The sequence below is a fragment of the Salvelinus fontinalis genome, chromosome 27 (genome assembly GCF_029448725.1).
Source record: "Salvelinus fontinalis isolate EN_2023a chromosome 27, ASM2944872v1, whole genome shotgun sequence".
NCBI classification, from domain to species: Eukaryota; Metazoa; Chordata; class Actinopteri; order Salmoniformes; family Salmonidae; genus Salvelinus; species Salvelinus fontinalis.
The window spans coordinates 6,407,926-6,433,407 of record NC_074691.1 but is presented as its reverse complement, the minus strand read 5'-3'; the positions used below and the strand labels follow the sequence as shown (position 1 = coordinate 6,433,407).

At 43.2% G+C, this 25,482-nt stretch overlaps 1 protein-coding gene across 1 annotated transcript in view; it reads right to left on the bottom strand.

The window, feature by feature from the left end:
* The window catches only part of asap2b (ArfGAP with SH3 domain, ankyrin repeat and PH domain 2b), a 53,991-nt gene that overhangs the window by 21,152 nt on the left and 7,357 nt on the right, over positions 1–25,482 (bottom strand). The window contains exons 2-9 of the mRNA XM_055884477.1: positions 7,598–7,670; positions 6,172–6,317; positions 3,808–3,882; positions 3,444–3,493; positions 2,469–2,598; positions 1,544–1,629; positions 1,329–1,404; positions 740–826 (exon numbers count right to left, since the gene is read on the bottom strand). Of these exons, the coding sequence (XP_055740452.1) occupies positions 740–826; positions 1,329–1,404; positions 1,544–1,629; positions 2,469–2,598; positions 3,444–3,493; positions 3,808–3,882; positions 6,172–6,317; positions 7,598–7,670 (723 nt within the window). The remainder of the gene's footprint in view (positions 1–739; positions 827–1,328; positions 1,405–1,543; positions 1,630–2,468; positions 2,599–3,443; positions 3,494–3,807; positions 3,883–6,171; positions 6,318–7,597; positions 7,671–25,482) is intronic.

Below are 25,482 nucleotides of genomic sequence, written 5' to 3'. Positions count from 1 at the left end.
ATAGATATACCTTCAGCAAAATCGAGGTTCAAGGAGAAAAAAAAGGCTTGATTGGGGAAAGAGCAAAAGTTCACCAAGAAAGCACACATTCCCTCTCCTAGCCACTGGTGGTAACCATCATCTGTCTATTGCATTGTAACTGTAAGTCACGAGCCAAGTGACACGACACATAAGACCAGTCATCTATAACCCTGTAGTAAACTACAGGTTTGTTAAGGTAGAACTAGTGTCTTTTCCTATTTTGCTATGACAAGACAGGTAAGACAAAATACATTACAGTATATGTACAAGAACTGGTCTGGAGAAATTATTGATACAAGTAATTGGATTAGGTCCCTTCCTCTCTGCTACCAAGGTTATGTAACTGGTGGTCTCCCGAGTGGCGCAGTGGTCTAAGGCACTGCATCTCAGTGCCAGAGGTGTCACTACAGTCCCTGGTTCGATTCCAGGCTGTATCACAACCGGACGTGATTGGGAGTCCCATAGGGCGGAGGACAGTTGGCCCAGTGTTGCCCAGTTTAAGGTTTGGCCGGTGTAGGCCGTCATTGTAAATAACAATTTGTTCTCAACTGACTTGCCTAGTTAAATAAAAAAAACACCGGTCTCCTACTAATACCAAGAGGAAATTCCCTCTTGGACCAAAGGTGACACTGGTTTTAAGTCGCAGGCAGGGCTACCTCCTCACGAGAGTGTGATTCTAAATCACCGCCACTTCTTACTAAAGTGATTGAGAGCTCACCTCTTTCTGTTCAGACAGCAGGGAGGACTTGAGCACGTCTCTGAGCTGACTCAGCTGTTTCCTCTCGCCATCTTGGGTCTGTTTGATCTGAGAAACAGGACGTGGGAGAGTCAAAAGACACATTATTGACCGACAGGCAGTGAAACCAGGGCAACTACCAAAGAGAATATTATAAAATATGGGTGAGTCTCAAATGCCACCCTCTTCTCTATATAGTTTACTACTTTTGACAGAAGCTCTAAGGGCCTTGGTCAAAAGAAGTGCACTAAATAGGGAATAGAGTGCCATTTGTGAAGCAGCCTCGGAGATAGAGAGAAAACCCCTCTCAGACCAACTCAGACCCACTTCGGCACAATCAACCCAAACACTCAGTTCAAAGAAATGAAAATAAAACATTCCATCTCTTTTTTATAAAGCAGTGTTGGAACTGCCTCCTGGCCTGTGGAGACTCAAACTGACACTATATAAACTTTGAACAAGCGTTGGGCTAACATTGTTAGGGAAAATGCTTATCAAGCATTTGGTGAGAAATGCGGTGTGCGCATTAAACCAGGAAAGGATAACGATAGAGGTCGACAGAGTGGCTCACTGTAATCAAGTCTCTCGCCAGTTTCTCTATGGAAGGTTTGAGGCTATTCACTGCGATTAGCCCATCCTGGAAGAAGCTGTGAGGAGAGAGGAAACAAACACAGAACAGGAATTTTAAGAGTCAAGACGGGTCAAGCATTTGCCCTCCAACAAAAGACAAAGCCAGCAATTAAACATTGATCATGTGAAATCCCCAAATAAATGAAAATGACCTACTTGCACTGGGCGTGGAAATATTTGATGAGGTTCTGGAGGAAGTCGACCCTCTTTTTCGTTTCGATTTCGTTCACTTTTAGAAGATACTGGAGACAGAATAACACACAGTTAGTAATGGCCACAGAGAGGTAGGATGAGGTGGTGCACTGGCCTGATCCCAGATCGGTTTGTGCTCTATATGTAACTGAGTTAGATCGTACAGTAACCTCACTCCCCAGGTGTTGAAATGTCTCCACTCGCGCTACTGAATTGGTCACTTTTCACCCTTCACAACTGGCTAAGATGTTGTGGTTGTCCCACCTAGCTAGCTTAAGATGCTAACTGTACGCTGCTCTGGATAAGAGCACCTGCTAAATGACTGAAAAAGGGTCATGTAAATAGAGGATCACTTGTCGGGCCCAGTAAGGGGACAGGGACACTGAAGGAAGCTCTACTGTTAAGCAAGAACAGTCACGTCCATCACATTATAGCCAATACCCATGATCATAATAGCCCATCCAATCTACCTACCTCATCCCCATATTGCTTTTTTAAATGTACTTTTCTGCTCTTTTGCACACCAGTATTTCTACTTGCACATTATCATCTGCACATCTATCACTCCAGTGTTAATTTGCTCAATTTTAATTACTTCGCTACTATGGCCTAGTTATTGCCTTACCTCCCCACGCCATTTGCACACACTGTATATAGACTTAAATTTTTTTTTCTCTATTGTGTTATTGAGTGTACGCTTGTTTATTCCATGTGTAACTCTGTGTTGTTTGTGTCACACTGCTTTGCTTTATCTTGGCCAGGTCGCAGTTGTAAATGAGAACTTGTTCTCAACGGGCCTACCTGGTTAAATAAAGGCGAAATCAGTGAAAAGAATTGGGATGCCAGCGAAACAGAACTCGGACCTGGCCAGTGGTACACACCCTCTCACCTCGCACATCTGGAACTGGAAGAGGCGTCTCTCCTTCTCCATCTCCTCAGCGATCTCTCCGCCACTGAACTCTGTCCGTATCATCCCATGCTGCTTAGCGTGCTCCTTCTTCTCCTTCTCTATCTTAGTGCTGCAGGGAACACAGAGGTCACGGTGATGCTGATGCTGGTGAAGCACAGCATGAATGGATGAAGAAGGAAAATCATTCACTAATTAACTCATAGCAAGCAGCTGCACGCGATAACAATATTTACTCTCCTCAGTTTATGTCAAGAGTTATTACACCGTTCTCATTCGTGCATTCGAACCACCATGGTCACTCACATCAACCCAAAGGATCTATGACTACGCCACAGGAGTTTGTTTGCACAAGGCATTAATCTTTAGTAAACTATTAACTCTTAAATTACCCGCCAAGACCTCAAACAGTGAACTAGAATGATCTCTACCTATGTTAAGTAACTTCTAATAATCGTTCGAAACATGTCTTTCATGCCTGTCATTTTGAAAATGAAAAGATTATGTAGGGACTAGGGACATGTACCGTATAACAGCAGTAAAGTAAACCCCTTGTCTGTTTATACCATAGTTCATTTGACACTAAAATAACCTCAGAGGGACAGAGTATTCACATACAAACAGGAAGCAAGTGCGGCTATTGTAGGCCTAGTCTCATTCTCTCTCCTAAGGGTCTGTCTGTCAGCTGTTTTAGGAATAGCAGCAGTTGACCTTTTACTAGCTTCCATTGTTTTCCCTTTATATTTGTTGTTAAACTGAACCCACATGCAACCTCATGGTGGTGGCAGCTTATGGCCCCCCTCTTTTCCTTGTGCTCGTAAGCTATAATCATTCATTTAGGTTCAACCCACACACATCAAGTGGTGACGCTTTTGTTTGGAACTCAAACCGCTGCAGTGGTGGCGGTAAAAACGTAGGGAGTTGTAAACTTGCGAAAATAAAGTGGCTCTAACTCACAGTTTCGTTTCGTAATCTTTCCAGGCTTTATCAAAAGGCTTTTTCAGATCCTGTTGAAAAGGAACATGACAGTATTATTACACGGGAGAGACACGTGACATTAGTTTAAGTCATGAATATTAAACTGACTATAAACTGTGATTTACGTTTAAAGGTTAAAGGTCAGTCACATGGACTTTGCTCATGAAGTAATTTACAAGGCATTCCTTAAAAGGCTGGGGATAGGAATTAGTAGGACTATCCTGTGGCTATGTGTGTTCAAAACGACTAGCATGGGAGAGGCCTACTCCCTACCTCTTGTTCTGACTTGTTATGGTAAAACACTGTGATTGATCACATTTAATAACACACATAGTATACCTACCCCTTTGACCCCCTTCAGGTCTCCTTTCAGCAGACTGTCTAAGGGGAAGGTGATGATATTGTTCATGTTCTGCAGCTGCAAACACAGACAGGCGGACAGACAGACAGATTTAGAGTGAAGTGTGGACAACCAGTGAAGAACAAACACCACTGTAAATACAACCTACAGTGGCTTGAGAAAGTATTCACCTCCCTTTTGGCATTTTTCCTGTTTTGTTGCCTTACAACCTGGAATTGAAATATATTTTTTGTGGGGGTTCGTATCATTTGATTTACACAACATGCCTAACACTTTGAAGATGCAAAATCTTTTTTTATTGTGAAACAAACAAAAAAAGAAGACAAAAAAACAGAAAACTTGAGCGGGCATAACTATTCACCGCCCCAAAGTCAATACTTTGTAGAGACAACTTTTGCAACAATTACAGCTGCAAGTCTCTTGGGGTATGTCTCTATAAGCTTGGCACATCTAGCCACTGGGATTTTTGCCCATTCTTCAAGGCAAAACTGCTCTAGCTCCTTTAAGTTCGATGGGTTCTGCTGGTGTACAGCAATCTTTAAGCCATACCACAGATTCTCAATTGGATTGAGGTCTGGGCTTTGACTATGCCATTCCAAGACCTTTAAATGTTTCCCCTTAAACCACTTGAGTGTTGCTTTAGCAGTATGCTTAGGGTCATTGTCCTGCTGTAAGGTGAACCTCCAACCCAATCTCAAATCTCTGGAAGCCTGAAACAGGTTTCCCTCAAGAATTTCCCTGCATTTAGCGCCGTACATAATTTCTTAAATTCTGACCAGTTTCCCAGTCTCTGCCGATGAAAATCATCCCCACAGCATGATGGGGATGGTATTCTCGGGGTGATGAGGTGTTGGGTTTGCGCCAGACATAGCATTTTCCTTGATGGCCAAAATGCTAAATATTTGTCTCATCTGACCAGTGTACCTTCCTCCATATGTTTTGGGAGTCTCTCACATGCCTTTTGGCGAACACCAAACGTGTTTACTTATTTTTATCTTTAAGCATTGGCTTTTTTTCTGGCCACTCTTCTGTAAAGGCCAGCTCTGTGGAGTGTACGGCTTAAAGTGGTCCTATGGACAGATAATCCAATCTCCGCTGTGGAGCTTTGCAGCTCCTTCAGGGTTATCTTTGGTCTCTTTGTTGCCTCTCTGATTAATGCCCTCCTTGCCTGGTCTGCGAGTTTTGGTGGGCGGCCCTAACTTGGCAGGTTTGTTGTGGTGCCATATTCTTTCATTTTTTAATAATGGATTTAATGATGCTCCGTGGAATGTTCAAAATTTCTGATATTGTTTTATAACCCAACCCTGATCTGTACTTCTCCACAACTTTGTCCCTGACCTGTTTGGAGAGCTCCTTGGTCTTCATGGTGCCGCTTGCTTAGTGGTGTTGCAGACTCTGGGGCCTTTCAGGACAGGTGTATATATACTGAGATCATGTGACAGCTCATGTGACACTTAGATTGCACACAGGTGGACTTTATTTAACTAATTATGTGACTTCTGAAGGTAATTGGTTGCACCAGATCTTATTTACGGGCTTCATAACAAATGCACACACCACCTTTCAATTATTTTGGGTGGGAATTTTTTGAAACAAGTTTTTTTTCTTCATTTCACCAATTTGGACTATTTTGTGTATGTCCATTACATGAAATCCAAATAAACATCAATTTAAATTACAGGTTGTAATGCAACAAAATAGTAAAAATGCCAAGGGGGATGAATACTTTTGCAAGGCACTGTATATTTCTGTTATTTATTTTCTCTTTTGTACTTTAACAATTTGCACATCATTACAACACTCTATATAGACATAATTTCACATTTTAAATGTCTTTATTCTTTTGGAACTTTTGTAAGTGTAATATTTACTGTTCATTTTTAACAGTTTTTTTCACTTTTGTTTATTATCTATTTCACTTGCTTTGGCAATGTTAACATATGTTTCCCATACCAATAAAGCCCCTTAAATTGAATTTGAATTGACAGAGAGGCTACTCTGTTCAAGAAAGCCTTTAACTCACAAGTCACCCATCACAAGGTGTGAAGGAAACACTAACAATTCACACTATGAAATTAGCAACTGAGCACTCACCCTCTTCTTGCACAATGTCTTAAAAAGCAAGTTCTGCCCGTTACATAGTCTTAAATAGGTCTAGATATCTTCAAAAGTGTACACTCCACACGCATGTTTGCGACAGGTCAAATGAAAGGGCAGATAAAAATGATGAATAAGGGACAAAATGGAGGTATTTGAGAGGTGTAGAGAGAAAGGAGGTAGAGACACAGTATGTGACAGTGTATAGCTCTGTGTGTGTGTGTGTGTGCGTGTGTGGTGGGGTCTCACCAGGTTCTTGAAGAGGGCTGTGAGCTCTTTGGTAAAGACAGCAAACTTGAGGAAGGCTGAGCCCACCTCAGGGTCCTCTCTACAGACACAGTTGTCCCCAAACTTCTCCATAGACTGGATGTACTGCTCCTCGTTGTCAAAGTGGGCTGGGAAACACACACGGTGGTCACTTGCAGTCAGTAGTCAAGTCGAACCAGAGTTTAAGTAATGGGTCATCGCAACACACTTTACGTCATTAAAAAACAATACAAGTGGCTCTACACAGACTCCCATATTCATATGATCTTCTATGCTATGCAATCCTGTGACTTTTTAGTGAACATTTCACATCGCTGTGATACTGTCCATGTTTCTAAGTTGACCTGACCTATAAAATGGAAAAGCGTTATCTATGAATAATCACCAGTAAGCTTGAGGAAGGTAATTGACCATAGGAGTTGACAAGACAGCACAAACAGATCCGGGACCAGGCTAATGAAGCCATTCTGACACGGCCTCTTCTTAACAATGAAGAGCATGTAAGGCCGTGCGAAGTGTGTGTAACAAACTAAGAGCTTAGTTTACACAGCAGCTCCAAAACCAAAGCAAGCGCTAAGGTATTTCCAGCATGTGCAGATCACACTCGATTAGAGTCATGATTACCAACTTCTGATCCGTTTCAAAAACACCCCAGAATTATGACTCAGGCCTGGGACTACACTGGAAGGTCTGTGGACTGGGTGAAGGGTGGAGAGGGCCAGTCATGGAGAGAAAAGGCCTGGGTCTAGGGACGCTTAATATACCGTATTATAGGAAGGACTGGAGTTACAAGAGCAACACCTCTGTTCCTTTGGCCTGCTGGGACAGGTGCCTGGAATGGGAAGAATGCGGAGAGGTGATATCCCTCTCATTCTCTGCCTCACTCGCTCTTTCAAGGTTACACTTCACCTTCTTCAAACACTTCGCCCTTCAAGGTTACACGTCACCTTCAACTTCCAGGTGGCGTGGGAAGGCCCCCCCAGAATCAAGATCCAGATCCTCTGAGAGATCAACATGTTCAATGGCGGGTGAAACACTGCAATCGCTCCAATCTGTGTCAGTGTCAATACAGTAAAGTCTATTGTAGTTTAAGGAGCATTGGGAGGTCAATGAAAACAACAGGGCGCTGCACAAAACACTGAATAGTACAAGAGATTACTGTGTAATATCTTGAGATATACCAACACGCTGCACAACTAAAAAGTTCTGAGGTTAGCACGTAAACAAAAAGGTGTGAAACTTGAGTGGGTGTAGTGATACATATGCTATAACAGTATACAGTATATAGAAAGTGTATACCAGGACTGACTCACTGTACTGTAATGTATAATACTATAGGCCTGGCCTAGTATACTGTAAAGCACAGTGGTGTACTGTACAATGCTGTGTTGCTTTGTGCTGTACTCACCCAGGCCAGAGTTGTTTATGGCCTTGACAGACTTCTTGATCTTGGAAAGTACTCCTCGGTCTACGTCTAGAGCCTAGGGGAGAGAGCACAAAGGGGAAGATCAGTAAGGCAGGTATAGAGAAAGAGCTACTGTCACTACTCCATTTCCCTCTATACAGTATCCCTCTCTTCTCTCTCCCAGCCCACACACACACACACACACACACACACACACACACACACACACACACACACACACACACACACACACACACACACACACACACACACACACACACACACACACACACACACACACACACACACACACACACAATTCATAGCCCAGCCCTTAGTCACTATATGGTTGAATTTCCTTGAGATTAGAGAAGTATGGTCATGCTGCCCTGAGCCCAGCCCTACTGTTTAGACAGTAACAACACAGACATGGCAACGTGCCAGCCAAGCCCACGCCTGCCTGCTCAACCATAGTACTAATGCTACAGTGACAGGCAGCCACTCTGTGTGTGTCCAAATGGCACCATATTCCCCATGTAGTGCACTACTTTTTAATCAGGGCCCATAGGGCTCTGGTTAAACGTAGTGCACTATATAGGGAATATAGGGTGCCGTTTGGGACGCAGGCTCTGATATGAAGCTCAGAAACCTTAGAGAGGCTGTAGAAACAAATGAAATGCTTTGTGGGAAAACCGCACTTAGGAACTGTGGAGATCAGGTGGTACAGTACTATAATGGCCTATTGAACTATAATATAGAAACACATTAATTAGGTAGATGAGCTCCTTCGAAAATAAAGGAGAGCCGCACACTCTAGGAGCTCAGATGCAAAAATGTAATATCCAACGTTTCGACAGACAAGCTGTCTTCATCAGGGTATAATCACAAACACTGCGGGATGACTCGTTTATATAGTGTCAAAAGACACACAGGTGTCTATAATCATGGCCAAGAGTGGCCTAATATCATTGGTTAATTCTCAAATATTAAAATGGCATACAAAGAACAGCATACAAAAAACAAATGGATAGCATACGATCATAGATTCATTTTAGACTACACAAGCTTACAAACAATTGCAATGGCAAAGTCACAATAATCACAAGAATGGCTTCAGATCAAAGTCTACGTTGAGACCGAAGGGAGCAAGGGTCTTTAAGTTAAAGATCCAGGCAGCCTCTCGTTTTAACAATAAATTATCAAGGTCACCCCCTCTCCTAGGGAGGGTGACATGTTCGATGCCAATATAACGCAGAGACGAAATCGAGTGGCCTGCCTCCAAAAAGTGGTCCGCAACTGAGTAAGTCAAGTTTTTGCACCTAATGGTGCTACGATGCTCTGAGATACGTACTTTTAATTCGAGCTTTGTTTTACCCACATCATTTTTACCACAAGGACAAGTTATAAGATAAATAACTGCCTTAGTGGAGCACGTAATAACACCTTTGATTGGGATCGATTTCCCTGTTTGTGGGTGTTTGAAGGATCTGCATTTATAAGTGCCATTGCATAGAGCACAGCCATTACACTTGTAGTTTCCATCCAGTAGGGGCGCAAATAGACATTGTTCAGGAATATCTTGGGGTGGTAAATCCGAGTGTACCAATTGGTCTCTGAGATTTCTGCCCCGCGAGAATACGACCAAGGGAAGGTCCGAAAACACATTACCGAGACTATCATCGGATTTTAGAATGTGCCAATGTTTGTGAACGATTCCCTTCATTTGTTCAGAGCGCTTTGGATAGCGGGTAGCTAGAATGCAAGAATGCGTCTTTTTGCGAGACTGACCTTGAAAAAGGTAACGTCTCGTTTTGTTTTGAATTTCCTCAATGGCAATATTAATCTGATCATTTTTGTACCTACCCTCCTTGAACTTTCTTTGCGTCTCAGCCATATTTCTGTCGAAATCTGATTGTTTTTTGCAAATCTTTTGATTCGACAGAATTGGCTGTAGGGCAAACTATTTTTCAAGGGAAGTTGAGCTCATGAACTCATTCAACTGCTAGGGCTGTCCCCGACTAAACAAAATCTTGACCGACCAAGAGTCGTTCTGTACTTTTGACCATGTTGAAACGTATTTTCCATATATAGACAGACACAACTTAGTGTGTTTGAATAAAACCAACTCCATACAGTGGCTTGCGAAAGTATTCACCTCCCTTTGTCACGCCCTGGCCTTAGTATTCTTTGTTTTCTTTATTATTTTAGTTAGGTCAGGGTGTGACATGGGGAATGTTTGTGTTTTGTTGGTTTTGGGTGTTTCTATGGTATAGGGGTTGTTGGGTGTAGTAGATGGGTTTGTGTTGAGTACATGTGTCTAGCGTTGTCTATGTATGTTTAGTTGTCTAGGAGAGTCTATGGTTGCCTGAATGAGTTCCCAATTAGAGACAGCTGATTTCGGTTGTCTCTGATTGGGAGCCTTATTTAGGGTAGCCATAGGCTTTCATTCGATGTGAGTAGTTGTCTATGTCAGAACGTTTGTAGCCTGTGTGTGTGCACGACGTTTGTTTAGCTTCACGATCGTTTGTTGTTTTGTTAGTTTGTATTAAGTGTTTCGTGTTTATTTTTCGTCGTCTTTAAAATAAAAGAAGATGGCTTATTTTCCAAATGCTGCGTTTTGGTCCGTCAATCCGCCACACGATCGTGACACCCTTGGCATTTTTCCTATTTTGTTGCTTTACAACCGGGAATTGAAATAGATTTTTTGGTGGTTTGTATCATTTGATTTACACAACATGCCTACCACTTTGAAGATGCAAAATAAAAAAAAATTGTGAAACAAACAAGAAATTTGAGCGGGCATAACTATTCACCCCCCCAAAGTCAATACTTTGTAGAACCACCTTTTGCAGCAATTACAGCTGCAAGTCTCTTGGGGTATGTCTCTATAAACTTGGCACATCTAACCACTGGGATTTTGACCCATTCTTCAAGGCAAAACGGCTCCAGCTCCTTCAAGTTGGATGGGTTCCGCTGGTGTACAGCAATCTTTAAGTCATACCACAGATTCTCAATTGGATTGAGGTCTGGGCTTTGACAATGCCATTCCAAGACCTTTAAATGTTTAAACCCTTAAACCACTCGAGTTTTGCTTTAGCAGTATGCTTAGGGTCATTGTCCTGCTGTAAGGTGAACCTCCGTCCCAGTCTCAAATCTCTGGAAGACTGAAACAGGTTTCCCTCAAGAATTTCCCTGCATTTAGTGCCATCCATCATTCCTTCAATTCTGACCAGTTTCCCAGTCTCTGCTGATGAAGTATATCCCCACAGCATGATGCTGCCACCACCATGCTTCACTGTGGCGATGGTATTCTCGGGGTGATGAGAGGTGTTGATTTTGCGCCAGACGTAGCGTTTTCCTTGATGGCCAAAATGCTAAATTCTTGTCTCATTTGACCAGAGTACCTTCTTCCATATGTTTGGGGAGTCTCCCACATGATTTTTTTTGTTCTTTAAGCAATGGCTTTTTTCTGGCCACTCTTCTGTAAAGCCCAGCTCTGTGGAGTGTATGGCTTAAAGTGGTCCTATGGACAGATACTCCAATCTCCACTGTGGAGCTTTGCAGCTCCTTCAGGGTTATCTTTGGTCTCTTTGCTGCTTCTCTGATTAATGCCCTCCTTGCCTGGTTCGTGAGTTTTGGAGGGCGGCCCTCTCTCGGCAAGTTTGTTGTGGTGCCATATTCTTTCAATTTTTCAATAATGGATTTAATGGTGCTCCGTGGGATGTTCAAAGATTCTTATATATTTTTTATAACCCAACCCTGATCTGTACTTCTCCACAACTTTGTCCCTGACCTGTTTGGTGCCGCTTGCTTGGTGGTGCCCCTTACTTAGTGGTGTTGCAGACTCTGGGGCATTTCAGAACAGGTGTATATATGCTGAGATCATGTGACAGATCATGTGACACTTAGATTGCACACAGGTGGACTTTATTGAACTAATTATGTGACTTCTGAAGGTAATTGGTTGCACCAGATCTTATTTAGGGGCTTCATAGCAAAGGAGGTGAATACACATGCACGCACCACTTATCCGTTTTCATTTTTAAAATTTTTTTTTAAATCCAAATGAAATCCAAATAAAAATCAATTTAAATTACAGGTTTTAATGTAACAAAATAGGAGAAACGCCAAGGGGGATGAATAGTTTTGCAAGGCACTGTATGCACTGAGCTTGTCTGATGCTTTAAGCACACGGTTTTATTAAATAATTAAGACACACAAATTATTTAAGAAAGAGCCTGATGGTCACAATGTCATAAAACATATGACAGAGAGTGTCTGTGTAACAGGTGCTGTTAGATCACAATATTATTATTTTTCGGACCATTTGGAACATTGTAAACAACACTAAAAAAACAAGTGTTCCAGAGAGTCTGTTCAAAAGAATATATATACAGTTGAAGTTGGAAGTTTACATACACCTTAGCCAAATACATTTAAACTCAGTTTTTCACAATTCCTGACATTTAATCCGCATAAAAATTTGAAAAAGTTAGGATCACCACTTTATTTTAAGAATGTGAAATGTCAGAATAATAGTAGAGAGTATGAATTATTTCAGCTTTTATTTCTTTCATCACATTCCCAGTGGGTCAGAAGTATACATACACTGAGCTGGTGTAACTGAGTCAGGTTTGTAGGCCTTCTTGCTCGCGCACACTTTTTCAGTTCTGCGAAACAAATTTTCTATAGGATTGAGGTCAGTGCTTTATGATGCCACTCCAATACCTTGACTTTGTTGTCCTTAATCCATTTTGCCACAACTTTGGAAGTATGCTTGGGCTCATTGTCCATTTGGAAGACCCATTTGCGACCAAGCTTTAACTTCCTGACTGATGTCTTGAGATGTTGCTTCAATATATCCACATCATTTTCTCATGATGCCATCTATTTTGTGAAGTGCACCAGTTCCTCCTACAGCAAAGCACCCCCACAACATGATGCTGCCACCGCCGTGCTTCACGGTTGGGATGGTGTTGTTCCCCCTTTTTCCTCCAAACATAACAATGGTTATTTTGGCCAAATAGTTATTTTTTTGTTTCATCAGACCAGAGGACACACATTTGTGGAGTGGTTGAAAAACAAGTTTTAATGACTCCAACATAAGTGTATGTAAACTTCTGACTTCAACTGTAGAAAGCCTTTATTACAGCAAACTAAAAACAGTTGCATGCTTTCGTGAATTGTGGCTTATTTATTGTTTAGGCTAATTATTCAAAGCTCCCTTTGTTAATTCATTTTAAAACTAAAATGCTTGATTACATTTCAAAGCATGAATGTATCGTATGCTGTGTGACGGCATGAACGAATGAATGATTGATTGATACAGTAGCATATATATTGAAATATAGGCCTAAGTAAATTATGGTATTAAGACTTAACAGGAGGCGCTCTTGGGCCTACAGCTTGATGGCGGTTATACAAGGCTACTATACAAAGCCTACTAATGATAAAGATATTACTTATTATTATAATGATGATCGTAATAATTGTAATAATACCAACAAGAAGGAGATCAAGAAAAAGGAAGGTATAGGAGCGAGAGCTGTGTGCATATTATGTGTGACAAACAGGTGCTGTTAGGTTACAATATTATTTTTCTGCTTGTTTGGAACAGTGTAAACAACACTAAATCAATTATAAGTAATACCAGTCTGTTCTAAAGATTTTTAAAAAGCCTTTATTACAGCATAGCAAAGATTAAAAACAGAAAAATTGGTGAAATTGCTTTATCCGACACATATCCGACGCATGCGGCTTGGTGCTCACGGAATCAGTAGGCTATTAAGAATAAACACTCAAACAGGCAACAGAATCAAGATCTGTCTTATTTCTGTAGATATATATGGAGGATTTTTAAAGCCAGGCACATTTAACAGTTAGGCTATTGATTATAGACCTAATTAAGTTTGGGTTTGCTCTCTCCTCAATTTTCTTAGACAATTATACTAAGCACTATTCGCACGGGACTAGTATTACGAGAGAACGTTGGTTATGTAAATATTACCCCAGAATATCTGTTATTCCAGATGACGATTCGGACAAGATTCGTTTTTTCCAAACTGCCCTCTAATTTTTTCATTTTTTCCAATAAATTTACAGTTATGACGGAAGCCTGGATGTTTTTTTCTAGGTGTGAAGATATTCCAGGAGATAACAGGGCTGATAACTGATAACTCGAGCTTGGTTTACCAAGTTTTTTGGTTTACCAAACCATCTTTGGTATAGTGTTTGTCACGTTCTGACCATAGTTCTTGTGTATTTTGCTTGTTTTAGTGTTGGTCAGGACGTGAGCTGGGTGGGCATTCTATGTTGTGTGTCTAGTTTGTCTGTTTCTATGTTTGGCCTAATATGGTTCTCAATCAGAGGCAGGTGTTTTGTGTTGTCTCTGATTGGGAATCATATATAGGTGGCTTGTTTTGTGTTGGGGTTTGTGGGTGGTTGTTTCCTGTCTTTGAGGAAGTCTGATCATAATCATTAGAATATTTTAGCGATCCGCAGTAGGTGTCCTAAATGCCCCCCAGCATTCAGATGTGAGCTAAACAGTGCACTTGTACTTGAGATGTGTTTTAAGGCTATGGATGCAAAAGTGAACAAATCATTTCGATCTATTAACAGCAAGGGTTACATTAAATAGGCACAATATTTTTTACTGATACATTTGGCAATATTCAATTCATATGCACAAAGCATATGAACAAAAGCATTCACTTACAGCATATAACACCATAGTACCCTCCAAACTCGTCATTAAGCTCGAGATCCTGGGTCTCAACCCCGCACTGTGTAACTGGGTCCTGGACTTTCTGACGGGCCGCCCCCAGGTGGTGAGGGTAGGAAACAACATCTCCACCCCGCTGATCCTCAACACTAGGGCCCCACAGGGTTGCGTTCTCAGCCCTCTCCTGTACTCCCTGTTCACCCATGACTGCATGGCCATGCACGCCTTCAACTCAATCATCAAGTTTGCAGACAACACCACGGTGGTAGGCTTGATTACCAACAACGACGAGACGGCTTACAGGCAGGAGGTGAGGGCCCTCAGAGCGGGGTGTCAGAAAAATAACTTCTCACTGTCACGTTCGTCATAAAGATCGGACCAAGGTGCAGCGTGGTCTGCGTACATTCTTCTTTTATTAAAGAAAGAACACTGAACAAACTAACAAAACAACAAAACGAACGAAACGTGAAGCTATATGAATAGTGCAGACAGGCAACTAAACATAGAATAAGAACCCACAAACACAAAAGGTAAAATGGCTACCTAAATATGATCCCCAATCAGAGACAACAATAAACAGCTGCCTCTGATTGGGAACCATATCAGGCCACCATAGACATACAAATACCTAGACCTACAAAACCCCTAGATATACAAAAACCCTAGACAATACAAAAACTAGCATACCCACCCTCGTCACACCCTGACCTAACCAAAATATAAAGAAAACAGAGATATCTAAGGTCAGAGCGTGACACTCACTCAACGTCAACAAAACAAAGGAGACGATCGTGGACTTCAGGAAACAGCAGAGGGAGCACCCCCCTATCCACATCGACGAGACAGTAGTGGAGAAGGTGGAAAGTTTGAAGTTCCTGGGCGTACACATCACAGACAAACTGAAATGGTCCCCCCACACAGACAGCGTGGTGAAGAAGGCGCAAGAAATTTGGCTTGCCACCTAAAAACACTCACAAACTTTTACAGATGCACAATTGACAGTAGAGGTTGACCGATTAAACGGAATGGCCGATTAATTAGGGCCGATTTCAAGTTTTCATAACAATCGGAAATCGGTATTTTTGGACACCGATTTGGACGATTTGTTGTTGTTGTTTTTTTTGTTTTTTTACACCTTTATTTAACTAGGCAAGTCAGTTAAGAACAAATTCTTATTTTCAATGACGGCCTAGGAACGGTTGGTTAACTGCCTTGTTTAGGGGCAGAACAACAGATTTTTACCTTGTCAGCTCGGGGATTCAATCTTGCAACCTTACGGTTAACTAGTCCAACGCTCTAACCACCTGCCTCTCATTGCACTCCACGAGGAGCCTGCCTGTTACGTGAATGCAGTAAGAAGCCAAGGTAAGTTGCTAGCTAGCATTAAACTTTTCTTATGAAAAACAATCAATTAATCAATCATAATCACTCGTTAACTACACATGGTTGATGATATTACTAGTTTATCTAGCGTGTCCCGTGTTGCATATAATCGATACGGTGCGCATTCGTGAAAAAGGACTGTCGTTGCTCCAATGTGTACCTAACCATAAACATCAATGCCTTTCTTAAAATCAATACACACAGGTATATATTTTTAAACCTGCATATTTAGCTAAAAGAAATCCAGGTTAGGAGGCAATATTAACCAGGTGAAATTGTGTCACTTCTCTTGCGTTCATTGCACGCAGAGTCAGGGTATATGCAACAGTTTGGGCCGCCTGGCTCGTTGCAAACTAATTTGCCAGAATTTTACGTAATTATGACATAACATTGAAGGTTGTGCAATGTAACATCCGGTTTGGAGCGAGCGGTCGCATTTGCATTCGCTCTGCAGGTAGTATAACTTTTCATTACATTTCATTATAGTACAACGGTTTAATTTGTCCAACCTTAGCAATTTCTTCTTAACTAGCTACATAGCCGTCTGTGTATCAAAGATAATTGCGTAATTATCGTATTTCGTCGTCTCGTTCTCCACACTGCTATCTGCCCAGCAGCTAGCAAACGTCCACCGTCTACCGAATAGTAGTATAACTTTTCATTACATTTCATTATAGTACAACGGTCTGATTTTCATTTTCATTACAGTACAACGGTTTGATTTGTTTGATCTTAGCTAGCTACATAGCCGTCTTTTTATCAAACATAATTGCGTCGTTATTGAGGTTCGCTAGCCAGCTATTTTCGTCCGAACTTAACGCAACCTAGCCAACACTGCTAGCTAGCCAGCTTGCCACCGAATAGCATTGTAGAAACGAGTGCATTACAACGGAACGACTTGATTAGTGTAGTGTTAGCTGGCTACACAGTTGTCTTTGCTATCTTTGATTTGTTTGATCTTAGCTAGCTACTTAGCTGGCTACATAGCCGTCTCTGTATCAAAGATAATTGTGTAGTTATCGAGGTTCGCTGAGGTTCGCTAGCCAGGTATTCTCGTCCTAACGTAAGGTAGTCAACCCTGCTAGCTAGCCAGCTAGCCACCGATTAGCAGCACTGTAGAAACGATTACATTACAACGGAACGACTTGTTTTGTGTAGTGTTAGCTAGCTACATAGTTTTCCTTGCTAGCTTTGTATCTAAGATAATTGTGTAACTTTGAGTAATTATCGGTTAGCTAGCCAGCTATTTTCGCCTGCCGCGCTGCCGTCCTCCTACCTAGCCAACACTGCTAGCTAACACTGCTAGCTAGCCAACTTCTACCGAATAGCAGCACTGTAGAAACTTACATTACAACGGAACGACTTGATTAGCGTAGTGTTAGCTAGTTGTCTTTGCTGTCCTTGTATCCATGATAATTGTGTAGTTTAGAGAAATTTAGAGAAACTGCCGAGGTCACCTAGCCAGCTTCACTTTCAACAACGCAGCTACTGCTAGCCAGGCTACTTCACCAGCCAGCAGTACTATATCATTTTAGTCAATAAGATTTTTAATTTTATTGATTTTTTTTTTGCAACGTAAGCTTAACTTTCTGAACATTCGAGACGTGTAGCCCACTTGTCATTCTAATCTCCTTTGCTTTAGCGTAGCCTCTTCTGTAGCCTGTCAACTATGTGTCTGTCTATCCCTGTTCTCTCCTCTCTGCACAGACCATACAAACGCTTCACACCGCGTAGCCGCGCCCACCCTAACCTGGTGGTCCCAGCCCGCACGACCCACGTGGAGTTCCAGGTCTCCGGTAGCCTCTGGAACTGCCGATCCGCGGCCAACAAGGCAGAGCTCATCTCAGCCTATGCGTCCCTCCAGTCCCTCGACTTCTTGGCACTGACGGAAACATGGCTCACCACAGATAACACTGCTACTCCTACTGCTCTCTCTTCGTCTGCCCACGTGTTCTCGCACACCCCGAGAGCTTCTGGTCAGCGGGGTGGTGGCACCGGGATCCTCATCTCTCCCAAGTGGTCATTCTCTCTTTCTCCCCTTACCCATCTGTCTATCGCCTCCTTTGAATTCCATGCTGTCACAGTTACCAGCCCTTTCAAGCTTAACATCCTTATCATTTATCGCCCTCCAGGTTCCCTTGGAGAGTTCATCAATGAGCTTGATGCCTTGATAAGCTCCTTTCCTGAGGACGGCTCACCTCTCACAGTTCTGGGTGACTTTAACCTCCCCATGTCTACCTTTGACTCATTCCTCTCTGCCTCCTTCTTTCCACTCCTCTCCTCTTTTGACCTCACCCTCTCACCTTCCCCCCCTACTCACAAGGCAGGCAATACGCTTGACCTCATCTTTACTAGATGCTGTTCTTCCACTAACCTCATTGCAACTCCCCTCCAAGTCTCCGACCACTACCTTGTATCCTTTTCCCTCTCGCTCTCATCCAACACTTCCCACACTGCCCCTACTCGGATGGTATCGCGCCGTCCCAACCTTCGCTCTCTCTCCCCCGCTACTCTCTCCTCTTCCATCCTATCATCTCTTCCCTCTGCCCAAACCTTCTCCAACCTATCTCCTGATTCTGCCTCCTCAACCCTCCTCTCCTCCCTTTCTGCATCCTTTGACTCTCTATGTCCCCTATCCTCCAGGCCGGCTCGGTCCTCCCCTCCCGCTCCGTGGCTCGACGACTCATTGCGAGCTCACAGAACAGGGCTCCGGGCAGCCGAGCGGAAATGGAGGAAAACTCGCCTCCCTGCGGACCTGGCATCCTTTCACTCCCTCCTCTCTACATTTTCCTCTTCTGTCTCTGCTGCTAAAGCCACTTTCTACCACTCTAAATTCCAAGCATCTGCCTCTAACCCTAGGAAGCTCTTTGCCACCTTCTCCTCCCTCCTGAATCCTCCGCCCCCCCCCCCCCCCCCCCTCCTCCCTCTCTGCAGACGACTTCGTCAACCATTTTGAAAAGAAGGTCGACGACATCCGATCCTCGTTTGCTAAGTCAAACGACACCGCTGGTTCTGCTCACACTGCCCTACCCTGTGCTTTGACCTCTTTCTCTCCTCTCTCTCCAGATGAAATCTCGCGTCTTGTGACGGCCGGCCGCCCAACAACCTGCCCGCTTGACCCTATCCCCTCCTCTCTTCTCCAGACCATTTCCGGAGACCTTCTCCCTTACCTCACCTCGCTCATCAACTCATCCCTGACCGCTGGCTACGTCCCTTCCGTCTTCAAGAGAGCGAGAGTTGCACCCCTTCTGAAAAAACCTACACTCGATCCCTCCGATGTCAACAACTACAACAACTTCTTGATCCAAATCAGTCAGGTTTCAAGACTAGTCACTCAACTGAGACTGCTCTTCTCTGTATCACGGAGGCGCTCCGCACTGCTAAAGCTAACTCTCTTTCCTCTGCTCTCATCCTTCTAGACCTATCGGCTGCCTTCGATACTGTGAACCATCAGATCCTCCTCTCCACCCTCTCCGAGTTGGGCATCTCCGGCGCGGCCCACGCTTGGATTGCGTCCTACCTGACAGGTCGCTCCTACCAGGTGGCGTGGCGAGAATCTGTCTCCTCACCACACGCTCTCACCACTGGTGTCCCCCAGGGCTCTGTTCTAGGCCCTCTCCTATTCTCGCTATACACCAAGTCACTTGGCTCTGTCATAACCTCACATGGTCTCTCCTATCATTGCTATGCAGACGACACACAATTAATCTTCTCCTTTCCCCCTTCTGATGACCAGGTGGCGAATCGCATCTCTGCATGTCTGGCAGACATATCAGTGTGGATGACGGATCACCACCTCAAGCTGAACCTCGGCAAGACGGAGCTGCTCTTCCTCCCGGGGAAGGACTGCCCGTTCCATGATCTCGCCATCACGGTTGACAACTCCATTGTGTCCTCCTCCCAGAGCGCTAAGAACCTTGGCGTGATCCTGGACAACACCCTGTCGTTCTCAACTAACATCAAGGCGGTGGCCCGTTCCTGTAGGTTCATGCTCTACAACATCCGCAGAGTACGACCCTGCCTCACACAGGAAGCGGCGCAGGTCCTAATCCAGGCACTTGTCATCTCCCGTCTGGATTACTACAACTCGCTGTTGGCTGGGCTCCCTGCCTGTGCCATCAAACCCCTACAACTCATCCAGAACGCCGCAGCCCGTCTGGTGTTCAACCTTCCCAAGTTCTCTCACGTCACCCCGCTCCTCCGCTCTCTCCACTGGCTTCCAGTTGAAGCTCGCATCCGCTACAAGACCATGGTGCTTGCCTACGGAGCTGTGAGGGGAACGGCACCTCAGTACCTTCAGGCTCTGATCAGGCCCTACACCCAAACAAGGGCACTGCGTTCATCCACCTCAGGCCGGCTCGCCTCCCTACCACTGAGGAAGTACAGTTCCCGCTCAGCCCAGTCAAAACTGTTCGCTGCTCTGGCACCCCAATGGTGGAACAAACTCCCTCACGACGCCAGGACAGCGGAGTCAATCACCACCTTCCGGAGACACCTGAAACCCCACCTCTTCAAGGAATACCTAGGATAGGATAAAGCAATCCTTCTGCCCCCCCCCCCCTTAAAAGATTTAGATGCACTATTGTAAAGTGGCTGTTCCACTGGATGTCATTAGGTGAATGCACCAATTTGTAAGTCGCTCTGGATAAGAGCGTCTGCTAAATGACTTAAATGTAATGTAAATGTAACAGGAATATTTAGACTTATGGATGCCACCCATAGATAAAATACGGAACGGTTCCGTATTTCACTGAAAGAATAAATGTTTTGTTTTCGAGATGATAGTTTCCGGATTCGACCATATTAATAACCTAAGGCTCATATTTCTGTGTGTTATTATGTTATAATTAAGTCTATGATTTGATAGAGCAGTCTGACTGAGCGGTGGTAGGCACCAGCAGGCTCGTAAGCATTCATTCAAACAGCAATTTTGTGTGTTTTGCCAGCAGCTCTTCGCAATGCTTTAAGCTGTTTATGACTTCAAGCCTATCAACTCCCGAGATTAGGCTGGTGTAACCGATGTGAAATGGCTAGCTAGTTAGCGGGGTGCGCGCTAATAGCATTTCAAACGTCACTCGCTCTGAGACTTGGAGTAGTTGTTCCCCTTGCTTTGCATGGGTAACGCTGCTTCGAGGGTGGCTGTGTCGATGTGTTCCTGGTTCGAGCCCAGGTAGGAGCGAGGAGAGGGACGGAAGCTATACTGTTACACTGGCAATACTAAAGTGCCTTTAAGAAAATCCAACAGTCAAAGGTATATGAAATACAAATCGTATAGAGAGAAATAGTCCTATAATTCCTATAATAACTACAATCTAAAACTTCTTACCTGGAATATTGAAGACTCATGTTAAAAGGAACCACCAGCTTTCATATGTTCTCATGTTCTGAGCAAGGAACTTAAACGTTAGTTTTCTTACATGGCACATATTGCACTTTTACTTTCTTCTCCAACACTTTGTTTTTGCATTATTTAAACCAAATTGAACATGTTTCATTATTTAGGTTAAATTTATTTTATTGATGTATTATATTAAGTTAAAATAAGTGTTCATTCAGTATTGTTGTAATTGTCATTATTACAAATACATTTTTAAAAAATCGTCCGATTAATCGGTATCAGCTTTTTTGGTCCTCCAATAATCGATATCGGTATCGGCGTTGAAAAATCATAATCAGTTGACCTCTAATCGAGGTCAGGCTGTATCACTGCCTGGTACAGCAACCGCTCCGCCCACAACCGTAAGGCTCTCCAGAGGGTAGTGAGGTCTGCACAACGCATTACCGGGGGTAAGCTACCTGCCCTCCAGGACACCTACACCACCCGATGTCACAGGAAGGCCAAAATGATCATCAAGGACAACAACCACCCGAGACACCTATTCACTCCGCTTTCACCTAGAAGGCGAGGTCAGTACAGGTGTATCAAAGCTGGGACCGAGAGACTGAAAAACAGCTTCTATCTCAAGGCCATCAGACTGTTAAACAGCCATCACTAACATTGAGTGGCTGCTGCCAACATACTGACTCAAATCTCTAGCCACTTTAATAATTAAAAATTGGATGTAATAAACTTTATATAATGTTTACATACCCTACATTACTCATCTCATATGTATATACTGTACTCTATACCATCTACTGCATCTTGCCTATGCCGTGCGGCCATCGCTCATCCATATATTTATATGTACATATTCTTATTCATTCCTTTACACTTGTGTGTATAAGGTAGTTGTTGTGAAATTGTTAGATTACTTGTTAGATATTACTGCACATCGGAACTAGAAGCACAAGCATTTCACTACACTCACATTAACATCTGCTAACCATGTGTATGTGACCAATAAGATTTGATTTGAAAGTTGATAAATGTTGGCCCATCATATATAGGCTATGCGCAGTACTTTGTTCAATTTATCAAATCACTTATTGTTTCCTTGCTCAAATCGTGAGCCACACCTGTCAAACTCAGACATTTCTCTCAAAACACAGGGAATACGATTCGCACGGGACTAGTACTTTCAGAGGACCTTGGAGTTCGCCAAACAGTAGGTTATTCTGGCTAGAATTGTTAAACTCTTGCCATGTACAAATTATTGCCATGGCAAATTCGGATGGGATTAAAATGACCGATGTAGTGTTTTGTGTTTGTGCATATAATTACATTACCCGACCTCCCCCAGCAAAACTAATCCCGTGCGAATAGAGTTTAAGGCAAGGGCTGTTTCCTCGTCTCTGCTGCTGCTGCCTCTGCCGCATTGTTCTCAATCCCAATATGCTGGTCAACTTTGCTGTTATGCACATAGTAACATAAAGGAAAGGCGCCAATTCTACGGCGCACTGAAGATTATGTTTCAGAACAACGGACAGCGACCACATCCAGGGCGTGAGAAAGCGCATTTGTTATCAAATAATATTATACGTATTTGTGTTGCACTATTATTTTTACATAATACACCATATACAATTTCAGTATCAAATGTCTTAGCGTGATGGACTTTGCCGTCCCCATGGCCTCTGCAATGATCAGTCCACTGAGACAGGCACAAATCAGACAGGTGTCTCGTGCACCATGAAAAAAAAAAGGTGACTGCTTGACTAAAGAAATCTCGGTCGACCAATAGCCTATTGACCGAACAATCAACCAGTTGACGAAATGGGGTCAGCCCTACAACTGACACATTTTGTCATTCCTGTGTGAATTTATATGTACAGTAATTACTAAGTTATATATTCTTGGGTGGATACACAAACAACATGAGAGGGCCTTTTACAATCCAGAACAAAGAAGGGGATATTCCCAGATTCCAACAGTTCAGTTCTCACAGTAAGGATAGAATTCTCCCTTTCAATTAGCCATTTTCAAGGTTTAGTTCCTCCTCTCAATGCCACTTGCTCATAATTCTAAAGAGGCATATCATGATCCCCTGTCCTAGATGATTCACTGGACCAACTCTAAATTCTGATGACTGTGTATGCTGGGGACACTCAAATCTGCTCATGAAGCTAAACATGTAGCCTACAGTCATCATCGCATGTAGCTTCGGGTGACTCTACCTCTGAGTCACAGCACATCACAGTAGCAGTGCAGGTGGGTGTCTGGAGGCCCCCAACTGACAGACCTGATGAGACTGCTGTGTCGAAAGCATCTCCTTGAATGAATGTCTTAGACCCTCTGTACACTGTCATGCAGACCCAAACCAAATTCCACTGGCTCTGATATTTTTTACTCCACATTGCCGGTTCTAGAAACTATGGTGGATGAGTAACCAGGTTAGCTCAGTACAGTTTGGTTTGCCTCAGTTGAACTCAGTAGTGTAAAAATCACTTTAAAATGGTCAACTTACAGTACCAGTCAAAAGTTTGGACACACCGACTCATTCAAGGGTTTCTCTTTATTTTCACTAAATTATACTTTGTCGAATAATAGTGAAGACATCAAAACTATGAAATAACACATATGGAATCATCTATTAACCTAAAAAGTGTTCAACAAATCAAAATATATTTTATTTTTTAGATTCTTCAAAGTAGCCACCCTTTGCCTTGATGACAGCTTTGCACACTCTTGGCATTCTCTCAACCAGCTTCACCTGGAATGTTTTTCCAACAGTCCTGAAGGAGTTCCCACATATGCTGAGCACATGTTGGCTGCTGTTCCTTCACTCTGCGTTCCAACTCATGGCAAACCATCTCAATTGGGTTTAGGTCAGGTGATTGTGGAGGCCAGGTCATCTGATGCAGCACTTCATCACTCTCCTTCCTGGTCAAATAGCCCTTACACAGCCAGGGGGTGTGTTGGGTCATTGTCCTGTTGAAAAACAAATGATAGTCCCACAATGTGCAAACCAGATGGGATGGCGTATCGCTGCAGAATGCTGTGGTAGCCATGCTGGTTAAGTGTGCCTTGAATTCTAAATAAATCACTGACAGTGTCACCAGCAAAGCACCCCCACACATCACACCTCCTCCTCCTCCATGCTTCACGGTGGGAACCACACATGCGGAGATCATCCATTCACCTAATCTGTGTCTCACAAAGACAATGCGGTTGGAACCAAAAATCTAAAATTTGGACTCAACGGACCAAACGACAGATTTCTACCGGTCTAATGTCCATTGCTCGTGTTTATTGGCCCAAGCAAGTGTCTTCTTATTATTGGTGCCCTTTAGTAGTGGTTTCTTTGCAGCAATTCGACCACGAAGGTCTGATTCACACAGTCTCCTCTGAACAGTTGATGTTGAGATGTGTCTGTTACTTTAACTCGGTGAAGCATTTATTTGGGCTGCAATCTCTGAGGCTGGTAACTCTAATAAACGTATCCTCTGCAGCAGAGGTAACTCTGAGGCTTCCTTTCCTGTGGTGGTCCTCATGAGAGCCAGTTTCATCATAGCGCTTGATGGACTTTGCGATTGCACTTGAAGAAACTTTCCAAGTTCTTGACACTTTCCGGATTGACTGGCCTTCATGTCTTAAAGTAATGATGGACTGTTGTTTTTCTTTGCTTATTTGAGCTGTTCTTGCCATAATATGGACTTGGTCTACTACCAAATAGGGCTATCTTCTGTATACCAACCGTACCTTGTCACAACACAACTGATTGGCTCAAATGCATTAATAAGGAAAGATATTCCACAAATTATCAAGGCACACCTGTTAATTGAAATGCATTCCAGGTGACTACCCCGTGAAGCTGGTTGAGAGAATGCCAAGAGTGTGCAAAGCTGTCATCAAGGCAAAGGGTGGCTACTTTGAAGAATCTCAAATCTCAAATATATTTAGATTTGTTTAAAAATGTTTGGTTACTACATGATTCCATATGTTTTATTTCATAGTTTTGATGTATTCACTATTATTGTACAATGTAGAAAATAGTAAAAATAAAGAAAAACTCTGGAATGAGTAGGTATGTCCAAACTTTTGACTGGTACTGTACATGCAGGACTGCACACTTGAAAACAAATAGCCTTCTGGTTTTCCCACAGCCCCAGCAGCCCAATGGACTAGCTGGCAGACACTCACCCAGCCCAGGAAGGCATGGGAGCAAGCAAGCTGGGACAGGCTGGGCAGTCAGAGAGAGGGAGGATAAAAAGAAAGAGAATGAAAGAGAGAGATAACATTCTTGGACAGTTGCAACAGCCCAACACCAGTACAGGCCCCAGGGACTCTCCCAGGATGCAGCAGTGATGTACAGTACAGGTAGCCACACAGCCAGGTCGAGCTAGAGCGTTGTTCTGAGCTAGACTAGATAGATGAAATAGTGATCCACCACACACCATAGCT